Source organism: Danio rerio, chromosome 13 (assembly GCF_052040795.2).
Source record: "Danio rerio strain M-AB ecotype USA chromosome 13, GRCz13ab, whole genome shotgun sequence".
Classification (NCBI taxonomy): Eukaryota; Metazoa; Chordata; class Actinopteri; order Cypriniformes; family Danionidae; genus Danio; species Danio rerio.
This window is the reverse complement of record NC_141033.1, coordinates 47,272,501-47,292,987: the sequence shown is the minus strand read 5'-3', so window position 1 is coordinate 47,292,987 and position 20,487 is coordinate 47,272,501. Positions and strand designations below refer to the sequence as shown.

At 34.5% G+C, this 20,487-nt stretch overlaps 1 protein-coding gene across 2 annotated transcripts in view; it reads left to right on the top strand.

Moving 5' to 3' along the window:
* mdga1 (MAM domain containing glycosylphosphatidylinositol anchor 1) overlaps positions 1 to 20,487 on the top strand; it is a 409,026-nt gene that overhangs the window by 2,859 nt on the left and 385,680 nt on the right. For both annotated transcript variants that reach the window (XM_087279741.1, XM_087279742.1), the window contains exon 2: positions 1,546 to 1,635. In XM_087279741.1, the coding sequence (XP_087135867.1) occupies positions 1,569 to 1,635 (67 nt within the window). In that variant the 5' untranslated portion in view covers positions 1,546 to 1,568. The remainder of the gene's footprint in view (positions 1 to 1,545; positions 1,636 to 20,487) is intronic.

The following is a 20,487-nucleotide window of genomic DNA, read 5'->3' as shown; positions in this document are numbered from 1 at the left end:
TATCACTATCTTAAGAAGAGACTTATCCATGACATAGTTAAATCTGTCTGTCATTTCGCATTTTTATGGAGAATAATCAGAACTTTAAAGACTAAACTAAGCAGTTTATGCAGTTTATCAATGACCCGGAAGCTATGCTACCTAACGTTATTTCACAGAATTTAATATAAAGCTGTCTAGTCCAAGCCATATAGTCTTATTTTTAGATTGGGTGCGACATCTGTGCGGTTGACTCGCATCTAATGCTTTGACCCACCAATGTTTATTCTTCTTTTAAAACATTATAAAGATCATAAAAGTAAAACTTACATGTTAGTAGGTTAATACACGCTCGCGGAGAAGAGTCGTACTCGCCTGAGGTAGTTACTATAGCAACAGTACGCTGCTCGGAGTTTCAGTCAAGATAAGTACATAACATACTGTACCTGGACAGAAAGTAAACAACCGTAATCTGTTCATTTTAGAGGTAAAAATGTTGCGTCTTGTTTAATATTGTTAACAAATTAACTAGTGTCGTCTTTAGGACTTTAGACAGTCTACCTCATACTGGATACCTGATTTCAGGAGATTGCAGGTGTTTCTAACGTTACGTATTTTCATTAGGAAATATTTTTGTGAAATACGTATGCATGGCTGTAAAAGAGTGCTAAATAATATTAATAATTATTTCTTACATTATTTCAGAAACTTTTTAGTTGCCTACTTTTGTTTTTTGGTCACTAAATGCTAAATCCAGCGTTGAAATTACACAAAAACAAGCACAAAGTGCACAATCCATGTTAAGAGGGGTTTAAGATGACCATTAACGGGAGAAAGCTAGTCAATAGGCATCTGACCAGCTACACTTTGAGAAAAAAATACATATAAAAGCTGTCACTTGACCTATACGTTTTTAAAAGGTCCTAATATGTATCTTTTAGTTACTAATGCTTGCCCTTCAGGTGCAAAAATGACTCTTAAATGTACCAAAATTGACCCTTTGGAGGAAAATAAGGTTGTGTACAGCTTATGTACTTTTATTTCTGGACAAGTAGTTCAGCCTAAAGTGGTATGACCTGCTGTTTATTGGTTTGTTGCTGGAATAAATAGCTTGAAACCAGCTACCATGTACCTGGCTTTTCCAGAGAAAGTTGAATCAGCGTTAATGCATGTCTGACCAACGTGATACAGAATTCCGGACAGGTTTAATAAATCATGCATTTGATCGTTCTTAACCGCCCACCAATTTCAAAAATAACCCATGATTGCTGCATTCAATCCCATCAAACAATATCAGAGCCCCTGTAATCTGCAGATAATCCAAGGTTTGGCAAATGAATTGTCTGTCCTGAACCCCCATGCATGCATGCACCGGAACAATGCAAGGATAAAAATACTTCCACTGGTGAATAATGTTTTGTTAGGCTACTTTAATCTCTGATGATCATGATGATGATGATGGTGGTATGATTTTGGCTGCAGGAGCGCTCATTTTAACGCTGAGCTCGTGCTGTGGTGTCCTGTGCAGTGATTGTGCGCTTTTTTTTCTTCTTTTTTCCCCTGCAGGTAATGAGGGATCGCACCTGAAGATGGAGCTTTTCTGGATTTTATTATTTTCCGTGCTCCACCGCTACGTGCAAACACAAGGAGTTTACGGTAAGAAATATGGAACTTTTTAAAGGTGACAGTAAGCTTTTGGATTGGGTTTCCTCTCACAAGACTTGGCTGCAATGCATCCTGATGGGTGTTTTCAGCATCACATTATTGTTCAACAGTTTAATTGCAGCGAACGTCTCAACAGTGTTTTTTTTTCTGCCTGATTAAGTGCACTACGCCTTGTAATTTCAGAGATGACAGATTAAACTAGCAGTAGGTCATCACAAGCAGATATGTCAGATTTGCAAAGTGATATCAAGCTAATTCAACAGTTCTGTTAAATTAGATCATTATCAAGTAGGATAAATACTTCATGATTATAATAAGGATGTAAAGCGATTCATCATGGAGTCTTATTACATCACATGATTGTGATAATTGCATACCATGGCGTGGTTCACTTATTTTCTCCATTAATTTAGCTGCAAGGTCGCATTCGCACAAATGTGCAGTAATTTCTCTCCGGGATGACACTCATTCACCCCGGCGCTTGCCAAAAATGATTTCTTCTTTGCATAATTAATCTTTTTATGTTGGTGTACCCTCTGCATTTACTGCACTTACTGTCAGTTTGTGAAAGGACTTAAAGAGCTCAATTAAATGCGCGGTGAGAGAGAAACGCTCAGTTTGTCACACCCAGAGAACATTTAGAGCCTCTAGAACATTACGCCATGGAAAACAGGGGTTATTTGGTTTGTTATGGGTTGTTTTGCTAAAAATGGTTTGGCAAAAACAGAGTTGGTGTTGTGGTGAACTTCAGGATTCATTCTCTATGGATCGTAATTGTATTTTGTACCATTTATGTCACGACTCCTTAAAAAGTGACAAAGACATAGATTTTGGTTGGAATACATTAATATACTCCTAAAAATAAAAGTTTTATTCTAATAAAAATGTTTCATTCTGCTGAAAGGTTCTTTAAAATAAAAAAAGGATCTTTAGATTATACTGAACTGCTCTTCAATAGTAAAATTGATATTGATAATATTGATAATATTGATAAAGTATTCTTTTAAGAGCTTGTGAAACCCAAAAAACATTTTCTGAGGCATCATATATATATATATATATATATATATATATATATATATATATATATATATATATATATATATATATGATGCCTCAGAAAATGTTTTTTGGGTTTGAATGAGTCAAGAATGAGGTCTAACTCTATGCCACCGCATAACTAAAGAGTTGTGGAAAAATAATGAGTATATATATATATATATATATATATATATATATATATATATATATATATATATATATATATATATATATATATATATATATATATATATATATATATATATATACTCATTATTTTTCCACAACTCTTTAGTTATGCGGTGGCATAGAGTTAGACCTCATTCTTGACTTCACACAGAAACAGCAAAGTGTGTGGCATGACATCACTTTGTTGCAGAGACGCTATTGGTTAAACGGCAGCAAAGTAGAACACGGAAGCAGCTTGAAGCGAAAAGCACGAGTATGTCTGCAGTCTGGAGGTATTTTAAAGTTGATGACGACAACATTGCATTAGTAAGCTGTGAGATACAGTAGGTAAACTTAGGATTGCCTGCCGGGTATTTTAAGTTGAGGTGCTATTTGTTTTTATATTAGATTTCTTTAATATTTACTGTTGCACTAAAGTCCAAAAGAGAAGAATTTAGGTTATTTATTACTTGTTTGTTCATGCTACCTCACAGAAGTGCTCGGTTTGTTAACAGAGTTGTTGAATGTTAAAATAAGGTGAATTAAATAAAAAATAAGCAACATCCTGGATCTGTTTCTTTGCTCTTCTTTTGTTTAAAAAAAATATATATTATAAAAGTATCGGATCGGGTTTCGATATCGGTAGATACTCCAAATTAAATGACTCAGACTCGAGGGCAGAAAAACCTGATCGAGACATCCCTAAATAATGCTTGTACTGTACATCCATCTATTGTATTGTATTGTATCCATTTCTCAGTGAATATAGGCAATGTAATTTGGTGCATTTAAACAAAACATATTTTTTAAACAGATATATTTATTATAATAATATTTTAGTCACCAAACATATTTAGAAATTAAAAGATAATACAATTAAAATCATGCAAAATATTGCAAAACATTAAAACCTACAAAATTTCAACTAATTTTTACAAAAAAAATTTTTTTTGCTTCTTAATTTTTTTTTTCCTTTTTTAAAATTTGTATTTGAATTTTTTTATAAAATAAAAATTTAAGTGTACTAGTTTTTGGACCATTATTGTAAATTATTTTGTTACATAAGCATCAGATTTGTTCAGTACTGACTAATGTAATGTACATGCACAAATATAATATTGTATAGCTTCCTATTAAAAATATGAATTTAAAATAAAGATTTGAGAGGGCTGTACTCGTATATGGAGAGCACAACAAAAGCCTTTATTGATCATTACGTATTTTGAAGTGGAAGGAATACAAAATAAATCATATTATGTTCTTACTGAAAAAACAATGACAGCAGAATTGAGATTGAAGTATTTGTTGCAATATTGTCTGTGATGCGGTAGTGGAACTTTGTACCAGCAATCGGCTGTCTTAAAAAACCGTTAAACAAATAACGACCCAAGCGCCACTGCCAACATCAGTGGTGGAAAAAATAACGGGGGTGGGCCAGTTGCACACTTTGCCGCACAACAACTCGGAATTCTATAGAATGCCTAGGCAATGTATAAAGTTGCAGTCATTTCATACTTTGACGTTCGAATTTAGGCATTCTATAGAGTGCTGGATTTCACACATTGCTGGTGGACTGTCCTGTAGAAGTACTATATACACTCTAGTAATTTTTGCTGCTTATTCAAGCTATTTATTAAAAAAAAAAACTGAAACAACACCATTCTTCAACTTAATTGTTTTATGTTCAATCCACTTAAATTTGTAAAAACAATTAAGTTAACTTAAACAATTTGTGTTGGGCCAACATGATAGAATTGTGTGGTACCCTGTATTTTTACAATGCATATCACTGGATAAAACCAGATGACGCTTTTTGAGTGTCGTCTTCTTTTTCCTCACACCCTTGTCTTTTATCTACTCATCTCATTACAACCACCTGCACACACACACCTGCACACACACACTCACACACACACAGACGGTCTCACCTGACTTTTAAAATTAATGTCACGCCACACATTTCTACCCCAATCACTGTAAGACAATGTTGACTGACCTTTTTAGTCTTTATTACTTTTAGTTACGCGAGTGCGCCAAGTTTAATTTTGTTGTGAAGGCCTCATAGCTGGAAGCGGAGTAAGATCGTCTTTACGGTGTGTGTGAGAGAGAGAAAATGCCAGCTCAGTTAATTAAGGGCGGCAAAGCCCAAGAGTGAGAGAGACTTCACTCGCACTCCTCTTCCCACTTTATGTCTCTGCTGTGGGGCTGTTAACTCTCTGTGATCAGGACTTTAATCTGTGTTACACTTTTAAAATAAAGTTCTTAAAAGGCTGATTACGGAGTGATGATGTAGAAGGATCGTTTTTGATTCCCCAAAGAACCTTTCAGTACATGGTTATTAAAAAAATGTAGTTTTTTTTTCTTAGTGTCAAGAACATTTTACACCAGAGAACATTTTGAGGGGTAGCACAGTGGCTTTATGGATAGCGCTGGCTGAGCTTTAACTGGGTCAGTTGGCATTTCTGTGTGGAGTTTCCATGTTCTCCCCGTGTTGGCGTGGGTTTCCTCTGGGTGCTCCGGTTTCCCCCAGTCCAAACATATGCAGTACAGGTGAACTGAATAACCTAAATTGACCATAGTGTGTGTGTGAATATGAGAGTGTATGGGTGTTTCCTAGTACTGGGTTGCAGCTGGAAGGGTATCCGCTGAGTACACTTATTCTGGATAAGTTGGTAGTTCATTCCGCTGTGGCAACCATTGATTAATAAAGGGACTAAGCCGAAGGTAAATAAACAATGTGTGGTATAGGTGAATTGGATAAACTGTATTAAATTAAATTAAATTAAATTAAATTTTAAATTAAATTAAATTAAATTAAATTAAATTAAATTAAATTAAATTAAATTAAATTAAATTAAATTAAATTAAATTAAATTAAATTAAATTTTATTTTATTTTATTTTATTTTGTTTTGTTTTGTTTTGTTTTGTTTTGTTTTGTTTTAATAATTTTTTTGTTTTATTTTTTGTCTAAAATTAAGACAATGGATGGATTGATTGATGATTGATTTTACAAAATAAATAACTTTTTCCTTTAGTTATGTCTGAAAATTTACCCTTATTTAATATGAAAAAATATTATCCTCGTCTCTATAAACTAAGTGTAAATACTACATATGAATAATATTAATACAATCTATATTTTTATTATATTGTTTAAAATAAAACAATATATAAATGTACATATTGCATCAGATATTCTATTTAATTTCAAAACACAACAGGTTGTAATGGACTGAATCTTATTTTAGGAAAATATATATATTTTTCTTTTTAATTTTGAACTGTGAGAGAAAAGTTTGTCTTAGTTTTCATATTAGGAAAGCATCTAAAGCCTCAGCGACATTATGCCATGCAAAAAAGGGGTTAATCGAATGCCAAAGTGTTGTGCTGAACTGCTAATACCAAGAAAATACAGTAATGCAACAATATAAAATCCCCCCTCCCCCCTGCAATTTGTAACAGTTTCCAATATCACAAAAAAAAACTTGTAATGATTTTTAATTTAATAACATCTAATATAATGCTTATGGTGCAAAATAATCAGTTTCATTTACAATCAGTTTGAGAAATCCCATCCAATGCACATGATTATTGCTGCTTATTCAAACTACTTTAAAATGAGCCAAAACAACACAATTCTTAAGATGTTTTTGAGGTCAGCTTAATTGTTTTATGTTCAGTCAACTTAAATCTGTAAAAATCGTTAACTTAATCGATTGTGTTGGGACAACACAAATAATTTTACTTATAAATGTACACTGTAAAAATGCTGTGTTCTGCACAATTCATTCACAAATCGATTAAGGCTATTTAATAGTTTTAACAAATTTGATTGAACATAAAACGGGGCGATGTAGTGGCACAGTATGTAGTGCTGTCGCCTCACATCAAGTAGGTCGCTGGTTCGAGCCTCAGCTGTGTCAGTTGGCATTTCTGTGTAGAGCTTGCATGCTCTCCCTGCGTTCGCGTGGGTTCCATCTGGGTGCTCCTGTTTCCCCCACAGTCCAAAGACATGTGGTACAGGTGAATTGGGTAGGCTAAATTGTCCGTAGTGTATGAGTGTGTATGGATGTTTCCCAGAGATGGGTTTCAGCTGGAAGGGCATCCGCCGTGTAAAACATATGCTGGATAAGTTGGCGGTTCATTCCGCTGTGAAGACCCCTGATAAATAAAGGGACTAAGCCGAAAAGAAAATGAATGAATGAACTTAAAATGAATAAGTTGTCCCCAAAAAACCCTCAAGATTTGTTGATTCAGCTCATTTTAAATAAGTAGCTTGAACAAGCGCCAAAAATAATTTTGTTTGAGCGTATTTTTTAATTTAGCCATTTAACATGACCCAAAGAGTCTGTTAACGTGTTTTTCTCGCTTTTTATATAATTTTCTAAGAATCACCATCCTTTTTATCTCTCTTTTCTCTTATGCTGACACAAATACACTTAATGTCCATCATCTCACTCTTTCTCTCTCATTGAATGTCTCCATGCATGCAGTTGAATGATTTCATTACGGTCTCATCAGACTCTCTCTCTCTCCCCGCTCGGTGTTTCCGGTGGCCTGTCATGATCCGTCTCCTGCTTCTCTGCTTTTTCACTCTTTTCATCTTCCTCTTCCCATCTGTATTGTTTCTCTACACTCCTCTGTCTCTTCCACCGTCACTGCTTTTGATTATATATATGTTTTTTGACGTGTGCGTGTTTGACACTCTGCTAAAATTCTATTAACCTGTGGGTCAGCATGTTTGCCCTTTGGCGTTAGTGTGTTTGTGTCAGGGTAAGGGGATTCATGCAGGACCTGGAAGCTGAATTTTATGACACTGAAAGCAACCCTGAGTGTATTTATTTATTATTTTTGTTCGTGTGGATGTAGGTCAGCGGTGAATTGCGGCTTAGACACGCACAAGTGTGGGTTAATGTGTGCAGCGCGAATGGACAGAAGGTGAAGTGTGGACATGACAAAGAGTTTGTGCAAGCGAACAGTTGGCATGCTTTGACTAATGCATGAGAATCTGGGCAGGGGGAAGAAAATACCATCAAAGACTCTCCAAAAACACTCAGGGCAGTTCATACTATTCTGCACTGTCAGAAAAAATATGTAAAAAAATGGTGACTAGGGGGGTTCATCAGCTTTTGACTGGGGAATTGCTCTCAGAGGTATACCGTTGTGCCTTATCTGCTAGTAAATGGTGCCAATTAGTAGCCTAAAGGTAATTATTAGGGTTAAAAGCATGCAGATTATTACTTTATGTCTTAAGGGGGGATATTAATACTTATATGCATGCTTAGGGGTAGATTAGTCATAAATGTATTAGTTTGACAGTCTGAAATTACAATATTTTTTACTGACAGTGTGATACATGTGTGGTTAGCATCAGTTCGCTTTTTTAGTGCCAGTACCAAACTAAAAGTGTAATGTTTACTCATTTATTGTCTGGCAGTTTGCGTTATATGGTTTTATTTTATTTTATTTTATTTTATTTTATTTTATTTTATTTTATTTTATTTTATTTTATTTTATTTTATTTTATTTTATTTTATTAAGCCTACTATTAAGACCAATTTTATGCTTTATTTAATTTAATTTAATTTTATTAAGCCTACTATAAAAACCAATTATATGCTGCTTTTTATTTATTTATTTTATTTTATTTAATACTTATTTTATTTTGTTTTAGTTTATTTTGATTTTATTTTGTTTTATTTTATTAAACCTATTAAGACCAATTTTATGCTTTTATTTTATTTTATTAAGCCTACTATTAAGACCAAGCATATGCTGCTTTTTTATTTTAATTGATAATTTATTTTGTTTTGTTTTATTAAAACTACTTTTAAGACCAATTATATGCTATTTTTTTATATATTTCATTTGATAAAGCCTATTATTAAGACCAGTTTTATGTTTTGCTTAATTTAATTTTATTTTATTTTATTAAGCCTACTATTAAGACCAATTATATGCTATTTTTTTATTTATTTCATTTTATTAAGCCTACTTTTAAGACTAACTATACGCTGCTTTTTATTTATTTTATTTTATAATTTATTTATTTTGTTTTATTAAACCTACTATTAAGACCTTATGCCATTTTTTTATTTATTTTATTTTATTAAACCTACTATTAAGACCAATTATATGCTGCTTTTTAATTTATTTTATGTTTATTTTATTTTATTAACCCTACTAAAAAGATCATTTATGTGCTGTTTTTTTATTTTATTTTATTTTATTTTATTTTATTTTATTTTATTTTATTTTATTTTATTAAGCCTACAATTAAGACCATCCTGTTTTCTGATCTAATCAGTAGGCATCAAACCTCTCCCACAGAATTACACGGGCAACTGCTAATAGTGACTGTCTAGTGCCAAAGTATAAGACATCCTTTGGTCAATCTGTCTTCTCTGTAAAGGGAACCAAACTGTGGAATGATTTACCAAATAGCTTAAAATCAGAAAGTAATATTAATATTTTATTGTTCTTAAAAAGTGGTTAAAACAAAACAGCAGTGTTTGCACAAATAGTCTACTGTTAGTTGGTTGGATCATGTCGCCTTAGCTTTTGCCTTCAGTAATTTTAAGTAAAGAATTGTAATGTTGTATATTAATTTTTATTATATTTCCATTTTGTCAATTTTTTAAGCCTCCTGTGGACAGGTGTTGAGATTTAGCAAGTTTGCTAAATGCTTAAACAAATGCATCTGGTTGTCCAGTGTAATTGTAATGTCCATGTCAAATAAATAAACAATAAATAAATAAATAAATTATATGCTTTATTTTATTATTTTTTTATCCTGCTATTAATATCAATTGTATACTGCCTTTTTAATTTGATATTTTAATTTATTTTATTTTATTTAAGCCTATTACTATTTTTACTATATTTATTTTATTAAGACAAATAATATATGCTGACTTTTTATTTTGTTAAAAGGGTTTATTTGGATATTAAAAAAAATATTACATTTAAAACATTTTAAAATAAGCAAAATTTTATAAACTTTTATAATAGGTTTTATTTATATTAAATCAATAAATATTACTTTAAAATGAAGTCCTTTATTTTCCTCTGATTTATAGATCAATCGAAGGCATTGTGACGCTAATTTGCCTAGTCAGTGATACATTAAGCACAAATCTATTTTTTGCTCATTTTTTTGACAGTGTGAAGTATTATTATTTTTTTATTTTACATTTATAAAAATTAATGGTCTTAATGTTTTATTGAGAGACAACAAATATTACTTTCAAATAATAATACTTTAAAAATACTCTTTGCATTGTGATATTAGTTTGCACACTTAGTGTGTAAATAAAGGAAAATTATATATTCTTTTGAGAATACAGTCCTCTTTCAATCTAAAAGCAGCACTATATTGTTTTTTTTAATAAAATTGACATCCTGGGATTTTTAATGACCACAGAGTCAGGACCTCAGTTTAACGCCTCATCCGAAAGATGGTGCTCACTGACAGTATAGAGTTTTTAGAGGGGTTGAGCGCTCCCTGCTGGTCTCACTTACATCACTTCCAGGAGCAACCTATCTTTCAATTGGTGACCATGTGAGAGTTGCTGAGAGCTACAGTAGCTGCTGGCTCTTGGTAAAGGCCACTTTTAACCCAGGGTAAGGCAATATTTCACACTTCAAATTAAAAAACATTATTATTGACACTTCCATATACTCAAGTTCTACTGGTGCCTATTGTGTAACTTAACAAGTTTAACCTAATAGGATTTTACTTTCAGAATTCTGTTCCAACTATGTGAAAATGTGCCACAAAGAGGCTTTATTTTTAGTTTATGATTGTATTCACTGCCAGAACTAAGGTTATGAGAGTGCTATTCAAAAGTGCAGATGTCTGGTTCACCACAATTCAATAGAAAAATAATAAGGATTCTCTCTGTTGTTGGTAACCAAGGCCCCTCTCTCTCTCTCTCTCTTTCTCTCTCTCTCTCTGACCAGCTTTTTGTTCAATAATACAGCACAACATGTGTTTGAGGTGTGCAAGTCTATCTTTGCAGTTGGGGGGGGGGAAATCTGTTTCAGACAGTTAGAAACTGGCAGGTATTTGTTCGGGAAGTGATTTGGTGGAAAGGTCATGCCGGAGACAGGAGAATAGATGGAGGATGAGACATGTAAGACTGGCCATGGGCATCTTGCATCTGTCAGAATTAATTAAATGTAGGATTTATTCAAGAATTGCGGATACATTTCAAGCTTTTTGCATTCATTTTCAACTGTAATGGTATAGAACAAGTGTTTAATTCACAGTAAACTGAATCCATTATTAATGCAAACTTCCTAAATGGGGTTGTTATACCTGCTTCACCAAAAGCAAATTTAGGTATTTGTGTGAATTGATTACATACAAAGTCAATGCAAATGCTGAGTTGGCCTAAATTGTGTTTACTGCACAAGTTCAAATAATTCAAGTTGTGTGGAAAATTTACATGTGCTGAAAAACATCCCATGAGTAAACTAGAGCAAGTGACGTGCTGCTCCGCATTTGCTGTGAACACTGCATTATTGTTCAAATGTTTAAACCACGAACATGGTTGACAATAACAAAGTTGACATTTTCCATCATTTTATACTAACCTCAGACCAGATACCATATATAAATGTACATACTAGGGATGCCACGGCTCTCAATATAATATTGAACCTTTCGGTATGACCTCCACAGTTCAATACGCGCTTGTGAATTGCGGTTTTCTCGGTTTTGCGTTTAAATCATTTATGTGTGTTTTATATCTTCCCGAATTGAGTGTGTGCTTGTAAGTCCATGAGCTAAGATGAGGAAACTCCTCCCCGCGAGTAAATATACAATCACTATGCTCTAAAGTTATCAGGCGCTTAACTATCATTCCACACTTTGACATTGCGAGCGGCGGTGAAGTGAGGCTGAGGCAACAGTACAAGGAAGCGCTGGTGAAGGGAGGCAACAGTATGAGGAAGCGCCAGCGTCTTTCAAATCTGCGGTGTGAGGACATTTCGGTTTCGCCACAAAAGTATAATGCTAATAAAAGAATAAACAGTAAACAAAAATAACTGTGCAAGCATTGTTTTACACGTATAACCATGACTGCTCATCTGCAGCGCAATCACCCAGCAATATCACTGTCTGAAGGCAGGATAGCAGAGAAGGTAATAAAGTCCTCCAAATAGCAACAATCCCTCGCTGAATCTTTCAAGCAAACATACCCAATTGGTTCCGAGAGACGCATAAAATAACAAAGGCAGTGCGGGTGTTTATTGCTAAATATTTGCAGCCGTTTTCGGTGATTGGAGATGTGGGCTTTTGTCATTTTATCAAAGCACTCGATCCGCGTTACAGACTACAATCTCACATTTTTTCAGCACTGAGATAATTTAGATCAGGGGTCTCAAACTCGCGGCCCGCAGGCCATTTGCGGCCCTCAGTGCAATATTTTGAGAGAGCGCTCCCCGCTCCGCTGATTCTATCCGTACACAGCGGTCACGGGCATTCCCCGCCCGCCGTGTAAACAAAGGGGCGGAGATGCCGGTGACGTCACCACGCACCCCGCCCCTTTGTCAGACGCTGTGACGGGCGGGAAGTGTAAGGAGGGAACTCGCGCCGGCCAGAACCAAGGTAAGCTGTTCCCGCCCCTGCCTGCCACTTAGCTACCTATCTGCACCTGCCACCTACCTAGCTACAGCCTGCATCTTATATATATTATAGGTAGATACAGACTGGTACAGACTGATGTGACTGGAGTGGGGTGGGGGTGTTTTATTTATACATATAAACGCCTTTTTTTTTTGGTGAGGGAATGGAAGTTTTGAGTGAGTCTAGACAGGTCTAGACTTAATGATGATCATCTTCAAGCCATACTGAGGGTCTCAACTGCTTCCGCTCTAAAGCCAAATGTGGTTCAGATTTGTGAGAAGAAGCGCTGTCAAGTCTCTGGCAGCAAAGAGTAGGCAAAAGATGCCATGTTCAGAAGAACTGTTCATAATCTTCACTCAATGTTCTATTAATGTTCAGGACACTTCATGTTCAGAAGGAATAATTAAAACTGTTAATAATGACATTTGAGGAATTTTTTTTGGTGAAATCCCTTATGCGGCCCAGCCTCACCCAGACTTTGCCTCCTGCGGCCCCCAGGTAAATTGAGTTTGAGACCCCTGATTTAGATGGTTTATTTATGTTTACTTAAGCACAGATATGTTTATTTGAAATGGCCAATTTATCTTTAACTTCACATGTATGTTTATTTTCAAAATGTAGGAATGTGTGTTTTCCAGTTTGTACATGGGCCACCAGCAGCTGTGAGATTTCAGTGTTATTTTTTTTATACAATACACTGGGATCTAGTGTACTTTTCTTGGCTTTTAAGTAAAACAAAAAGAGTATTGCAATAAATCGTTTTTATTTTTTTCTCCTTAACCTCATACTGTTCCTATTGCCTATAGAATAAAAAAAAAAAAAAAAAAAACGCGTGTCAAGCCATGAGAACCGAACCAAACCGAAAACCCTGTTTAAAAAAACCGAGGTATGTATTGAACGGTGGGCTAACTGTATTGTTGCATCCCTAGTACATACAATATTTCATCAAATGCTCTGTTTCGCTTAGAAATATTTCAGGCTTTTCCATTCTTTTTTCATTTAAACTAATTAAATGGAACAAGTGTGTCATTTACACTAAACTGCTAAATGCTTACATGAGATTTTTATGCCTGGCTCACATCAAAAGTGCAATTAAGTATTTGCACATGTGAGTAGTGTGCAGTGCATCGAGTTTGCCTCAGTCATGTCTACTGCACTAGTTCAAATAATTCATTATTTGATCATCACCATTAATCTTGCTATATATGTATTTACTGTAGGGCTGTGCGGTTTGGGGAAAATATCTAATTGTTTTTTTTTTTATTAATTTATTTATTTTTTACATATTGCGATTGCGATTTGATTCACGATTATATTTAAGCTTCAAGCTGCTTTTAATTTAAGTAAAGCGTCAGCTCAATAATCTTTAAGCCGTGTGAACAATGTTCAGTGTGTGTGACTTTGAAACCAAAATATTCCCACATTACAAATGCTGTTTTTCTTTGATATTAATTTTTCTATTAATGCTTCTGAAGCAGCAGAATCCCACTAGTCAGCAATTACTGAATCCCACTGGCATTTCTGAATGGGCAGAATGAAAGTGTGCTCACTCATTTGGCTAGTTAAAAAGCCTCAGTCAAATCACACTATTTCCCTGACGTAGGGTTTCGTAGGAAGTCGTAAGTGACAAATGGACGTCATGACACAAGAATCAATTGTTTCTTCTTGTGTAACGTTGCATAATGGCATGATTTTTATTTACCTATAAATTTAATATTGCAGCCTCTTGCGATTAAACTAGAGCTGCATCCCAAATTGCATACTTTTGCACTATTCTACGCCATTTTGTAGCATAAATAGTGTAAGTAGTGTGTTCACACTGAAAACTCTTAAAATAATAAGTGCACTTTAATTACCAGGATGATGGACTCATTCAGCCGGTAAAGTAGATTTTTTTAGTATGTTTGTTTGGGTCCAACACAACTGCCCCTGTGACTCAGTGGTACAGTGGTATTTTTCATGACACTTCCATATACAGCTTAAAGTGACATTTAAAGGCTTAATTAGGTTAATTAGGCAGGTTAGGGTAATAAGGCCAGTTATTGTTCAACGATGGTGTAGGGTCCAGCCAGTTGGTCCAATGACGGTATCCAATGGTGGATGAAGGTTCACTGCATGTTCGGTCTTTCCAGTGCACAATGTTGATTTATATTAAACTTAACTCATATCCGACTCCAATTTTAGTATGAGATGGTTTAGAATATTAATATGTTTATCCTCGTTTTATCTGACTCCAATTATAAAACATTGATAAGATTATTTTGTTTCCGTTCACATTAATTTAGATTATGATTCAATATTCTCTTCGGTTCATCATTTTATGTTATTCTCGTTCATTGGGATTCCTATAACATCCTGAATCTTGTACCGGCCGAGTATACAATTTCTTAAGCACAAGCATGTCAGTCTTGGTCACTAAACAGTGGCGATTGACCGCTATCCTAAAAAGGCAGAACCCTACTTACTCAGATTAGGATATTTTTTATGCGGTCCCCATAGGTCTGCTACCTCCTAAATCAGACAGAGCTATTTAGTCATATAACGATCATTACTATAGAATTAAGCAGACCAGTCGTACTTAAACTAGTAGTAACTTTGAATAATCACTATACTATCTAAATAGTATTATAAGTTTATCGGGTGAAGGACTATCCCCTTAGATATCCTTTTACAGCCTAAGTATACATGAATAAATGCCAATTTGTTAGTCGGAGCTCTAGAGACATCGTATAGCGTGCCGCAATGCTCCGTCTACCGTGTCCTAGTCCGCTACTAACCTGAACAGGGGCTTGTGGTGCTATGAAATTACCACAATCTACTAAAGATAATAACACGAACTCTGTTTGAATCATTCAAAACATAACAATTTATTAGTCAGGTAAATGTATTATGCCAATTCAATCAGTCAATTCATAAACGATCAATACAAAACATCAAATTATCAAAGATAAATCCAAGATGAAAAAGATGCATTCCTGACTTTGAAATATACATAACATGGAACAAGCCATGTTATGGGCTGATCTGGTTAGGCAGAATCGCCCTGAATCTTTCTCAGACCTTACCTTAAATAATCCAAGAATTCCCTCAAGGAAGGGGGTGTGAATAACAAAAGGCATTCACACTTAGGGAAAAGTCACACCCTTCACAGTGGTTCAAAAGATGCCTGAAGTTATATATTTATTGTTTTGATTATGTCTATTTCTGAGAGAATGAGACCATTGTACCAATCGCACTGAGACATTTCAAATGATATCAAACATGATAGTTAAAGTCAGTTTGGTTAATCTAGAACATTCAAACATTGAAATGACCATATGTTTCAGCATACTCAGATGCAAATGCAGCAGGAACTGGTTTTTCCTGCATTCCCCCTTGCTGGGTTGTGAAGTCACCAGTCTCTGTTTTCAGCTCATGTTTTGAATTGTCAAAGATATCAGAATATTTGCAATATTTCAACTCTTACAATGGTTTGATCTGTAGACTATATATATTAAAAAAAAAAAAAAGCTTAAAGGGGCTAATAATTATGTCCTTAATGTTTTTAAAAAAAATTAAAACTGCTTTTATTCTAGCTGAAATAAAACAAATTAGACTTTCTCCAGAAGAAAAAATATTATCAGACTTACTGTGAAAATTTCCTTGCTCTATTAAACATAATTTGGGAAAAATTTAAAAAAGAAAATAAAATTCAAATGGGAGCTAATAATTCTGACTTCCAACTGTAAATCTTTACTGTAAATTTTCACTTGCAACTTTAAAATAGAGTAACATACTGCATAATGGTCATAGAGTAAATAATACAGATAATACAGTTCATATTACAGTTAAACACTGTCATTTACAAAAATAGTCAGCAGTGCACCTTAACATCCAGTCCACTTCGTTAATGACACTTCATCAATCCCTTAAACATTTTATGGCAGTTTGTTACAGAGTATATGGTGCATAGCAGAAACAACTTCACCACATTCAGGTTTTACCATGCAGTTGTTGTGTGAACAGAAGAAAAGGTTTGAGATGCAGTTGGCTGCTGTCTGTCTGTCAGTCACGAACTGCTTCTGTAATCCCCGTTTATCAGAAAACTCCAGAAAGAAAACCTGGAGTCTGTCATTCAGCTTTCCAGTCAGTCTGTCATCTCCTGCTCCACAACAGCCCGAGACCTTTGACCTGCTGGATGTGCAGTGGAAAATCCCATAACTTGCACTCAGGGCCTTGAAATGAACACTCAGAATGTTTCGTTTTTACTATCTCAAATAGTACAGCGCAGCGCTGTCAATACAAGGTCATGATTTAAGTGTAGTGTCAGTCACATAGAATAAAAGTGTCTGCCGAATACTTCAATATTTTAGCTTATCAAACCCCTTGCCCAAATGCATCATAGCTGTTTTCAACACTACTATAGTACTATTACATGTACTACTTTAGTACTGGGAAACACCCATACACTCTCACATTCACAAACATACACTTACGGCGAATTTAGTGAATCTAATTCACCTATAGCGCATGTCTTTGGATGTGGGGGAAACCGGAGCACCCAGAAGAAACCCACAGCAACACGAGGAGAACATGCTAACACAATACAGCCGGGATTCGAACCAGTGTCGTTCTTGCTGTAAGGCGACAGTGCTAACCTCTGAGCCACCATGTCACCCTGAGGTCAATATTATGATAGGCGCATACATTTAATGTTCAAAGCAGCAATGCAAGGCTTTTTAAAAGTTAAATAAACCATGCAGTGAGATCATGGGGATTGAAGACACATCCTAAGTGATTAGATTGAATTTTTCCTCTGTAAAGCATTTGCTTAGATCTGATTTGTTTGTTGTTTGTCTGACCTGATTTCATGTCATTTTTACAGAGTTGATTCGTTTAACCTGTATGACTCCACTACCACCTACCATGTCTGCTCCAATTCCCATTTTTTTCTTATAAGTTCTGAAATTTTCAAGCGTATTTGTTGCACATTTTTTATATACTTAAAGAAAACTCAAAGTGAAGGACTTTAATTTATTTCTTCTGTTAAATACAAAAGAAGATATTTTGAAGAATGTTGAAAAACTGTAACCACTGACTTCTATAGCATTGCTTTTTTTCCCTAATGGAGGTCAAGTTCAAGTTCATTTATTTATAAAGCACATTTAAAAGCAGTCACAAGACTGAATATTGCAGCAGAAATCGAGACTCATCAGACCAGGAAACGTTTTTCCAATCTTCTATTGTCCAATTTTGGTGAGCCTGTGTGAATTGTAGCCTCAGTTACCTGTTCTTAGCTGACAGGAGTGGCACTTGGTGTGGTTTTCTGCTGCTGTAGTCTATCCGCCTCAAGGTTGGATGTGTTGTGCATTCAGAGATTCTCTTCTGCAGACCTCTGTTGTAACGAGTGGTTATTTGAGTTACTGTTGCTTTCCTATCAGCAGGAACCAGTCTGGCCATTCTCCTCTGACCTCTGGCATCAACAAGGCATTTACACCAGCAGAACTGCTGCTCAATGGACATTTTCTCTTTTTCTGATCATTCTCTGTAAACCCTAGAGATGGCTGTGCGTGAAATTCCCAGTAGATCAGCAGTTTCTGAAATACTTAGTCCAGCCCGTCTGGAACCAACAACCATGCCACGTTCAAACTCATTTAAATCACCTTTCTTTCCCATTCTGATGCTCAGTTTGAACTGCAGCAGATTTTCATGACCATGTCTACATGTCTAAATGCATTGAGTTGCTGCCATGTGATTGGCTGATTAGAAATTTGTGTTAACGAGCAGTTGTACCTAATAAAGTGGCCGGTGAGTGCATTTTACCATAACAGCATTGTGTACATGAAAGCAGCAGTATAAAAAAAAACACAGAAGGGGAACCATTCCAGCAAATCCCAAAGAATAATAATTAGACATTTTGAAATACAGTTGAAGTCAACATTATTAGCCCTCCAGTGAATTTTCTTATTTAAATATTTCCCAAATTATGTTTACCTGAGTAAGGAATTTCCACAGTATTTTCTATAATAATTTTTCTTCTGGAGAAAGTTTTATTTGTTTTATTTCGGCTAGAATAAAAGCAGTTTTTTAACTTTTATAAAAACCCTTTTAAAGGCAGTGTCTAGCCCCCTTAAGCAATATTTGTTTTCCAATAGTCTACAGAACAAACAATCATTATACAGTGGCTTGCCTAATTACCCTAACCTGTCTGATTAACCTAATTAAGCATTTAAACGTCACTTTAAGCTGAATACTAATATCTTGAAAATATCTAGTAAAATATTATGCGCTGTCATCATGGCAAAGATAAAATAAACCAGTTATCGGAAATAAGTTATTAAAACTTATGTTTAAAAATGTGTTGAAAATAAATCTTCATCTCTTAAATGGATTTTGGATGAATTAAATATACAAGGGGGCTAATAATTCTGACTTCAACTGTGTAAAGATTTACTCATATCATAGTGTTGTAGCACTGTCTACCAGAGGGTGCCAAAGTGAAGCAGCCAATCATGCGCTCCCTGGCTTGTGTTTATGTTTCGGTCACATGTATTTAGTAGCTCCAAGCACCTGACGGCTCCGATGAGGTAATGATGACCCACAGGACTGACATATGTACAACAACCACTTCATAACAGCTCGCTTTGCCCGATGGAGGCATCAGAACTTTCTCCAATGGAGCGCTGTTTGTCTGGTTTCAGGAAGAAAGACTTTAGCTTCTCCTTTTCTCTTTCCGGTCTGTGCGTCCCTTCGTTTTTCAGCACAGCATCATTCATCTAAAATCTGTTTGTTCTTGCTGTTGTCTTTTTCTTCCTTAGACGTTTCTTGCCTTCAGCTCAGGCGTTCCTCACCTCACTCAGTGATTCTTTACCTAAACTTCTCCTGTTCTGCTCACTTTCTTCTTTCTGGTTCTCTCTCATTCTCCGTGCAGAATAAACAGCACCTCCTCCAAACAGCTCTGCATTATTAATGCTTTAGCAAAACTGGGCCGTGTGTGTGTGTGTGTGATGAGATGCTGTAGGGCTGAGAGATCACACAAATGCATGTTTTCTGTTCGTTTAAATATCATTAAAATTAGGGAATCTAATAATGCATAATTTTATTCGACCACATATTAAATATTATGCAGATATTATATTTTGTAGTAAGAATGTTTTTCATAACAGGCTTTTTTATATATTTGTGACCGCTTAATCTCTAGATAGCTCAATCAGAAGTCATTACTCTACTCAAAGTCATCAGTTTCATTATGAATGTAATATTTTCCCCAAAATAGTTGATATTATTGCTTTATAGTCTTAAAATATGTAAAACATTTAATCATAAAAGTGCTGTTTTTAGTTTAAACTAATGTTCAGTAAAATGTTCAGTAAAAAAAGATGTAAACTGTAGGATGTCAAACAAAATGTGGCTCGATATTTATTAAAATAGTTATTTAATTACTTCATATTAGCTGTTTGTATTTTCAGCTTCAATAGGTTTGCGTTTAGAGGTTCATGTTCATGTAGTTTAAAATCCAAATTGTTTAAATTGAAAAGTACAAGTACAATTTAGTTTGTTTATTGGTTCGTCAGATTATTAGTTTGCTAAATCAATTTTTATTTCGACAGTACTTTAAACTATATAAAAACAACAGTAAAATCAAAATCCTGTTAAAATATACATTTAGAGTTACTGATAGAACTTGCACTACCGGTCAAAAGTTTGGGGTCAGTATTTTGTCATGTTTCTTTATTAATGAAAATTATTCTGTTAATCAAGGTGATATTTAATAAATATAAAAATAATTGTTAAATTATTTAAAAAAAATTTCAGATTATATGTAGTTTCTAATAAAAATTGCTATTATTAATTATAGTTATAATAATAGTTATAATAATAATAATAATAATGATGATGATGATAATAATAATAATTATTATAACAATAATCCTAATTTTCATAATAATAATATGAATAATAATAATTAGTAATAACAGTGATTTCTGCAGGATCATGTGACTCTAAAGACTGAAGAAGCTG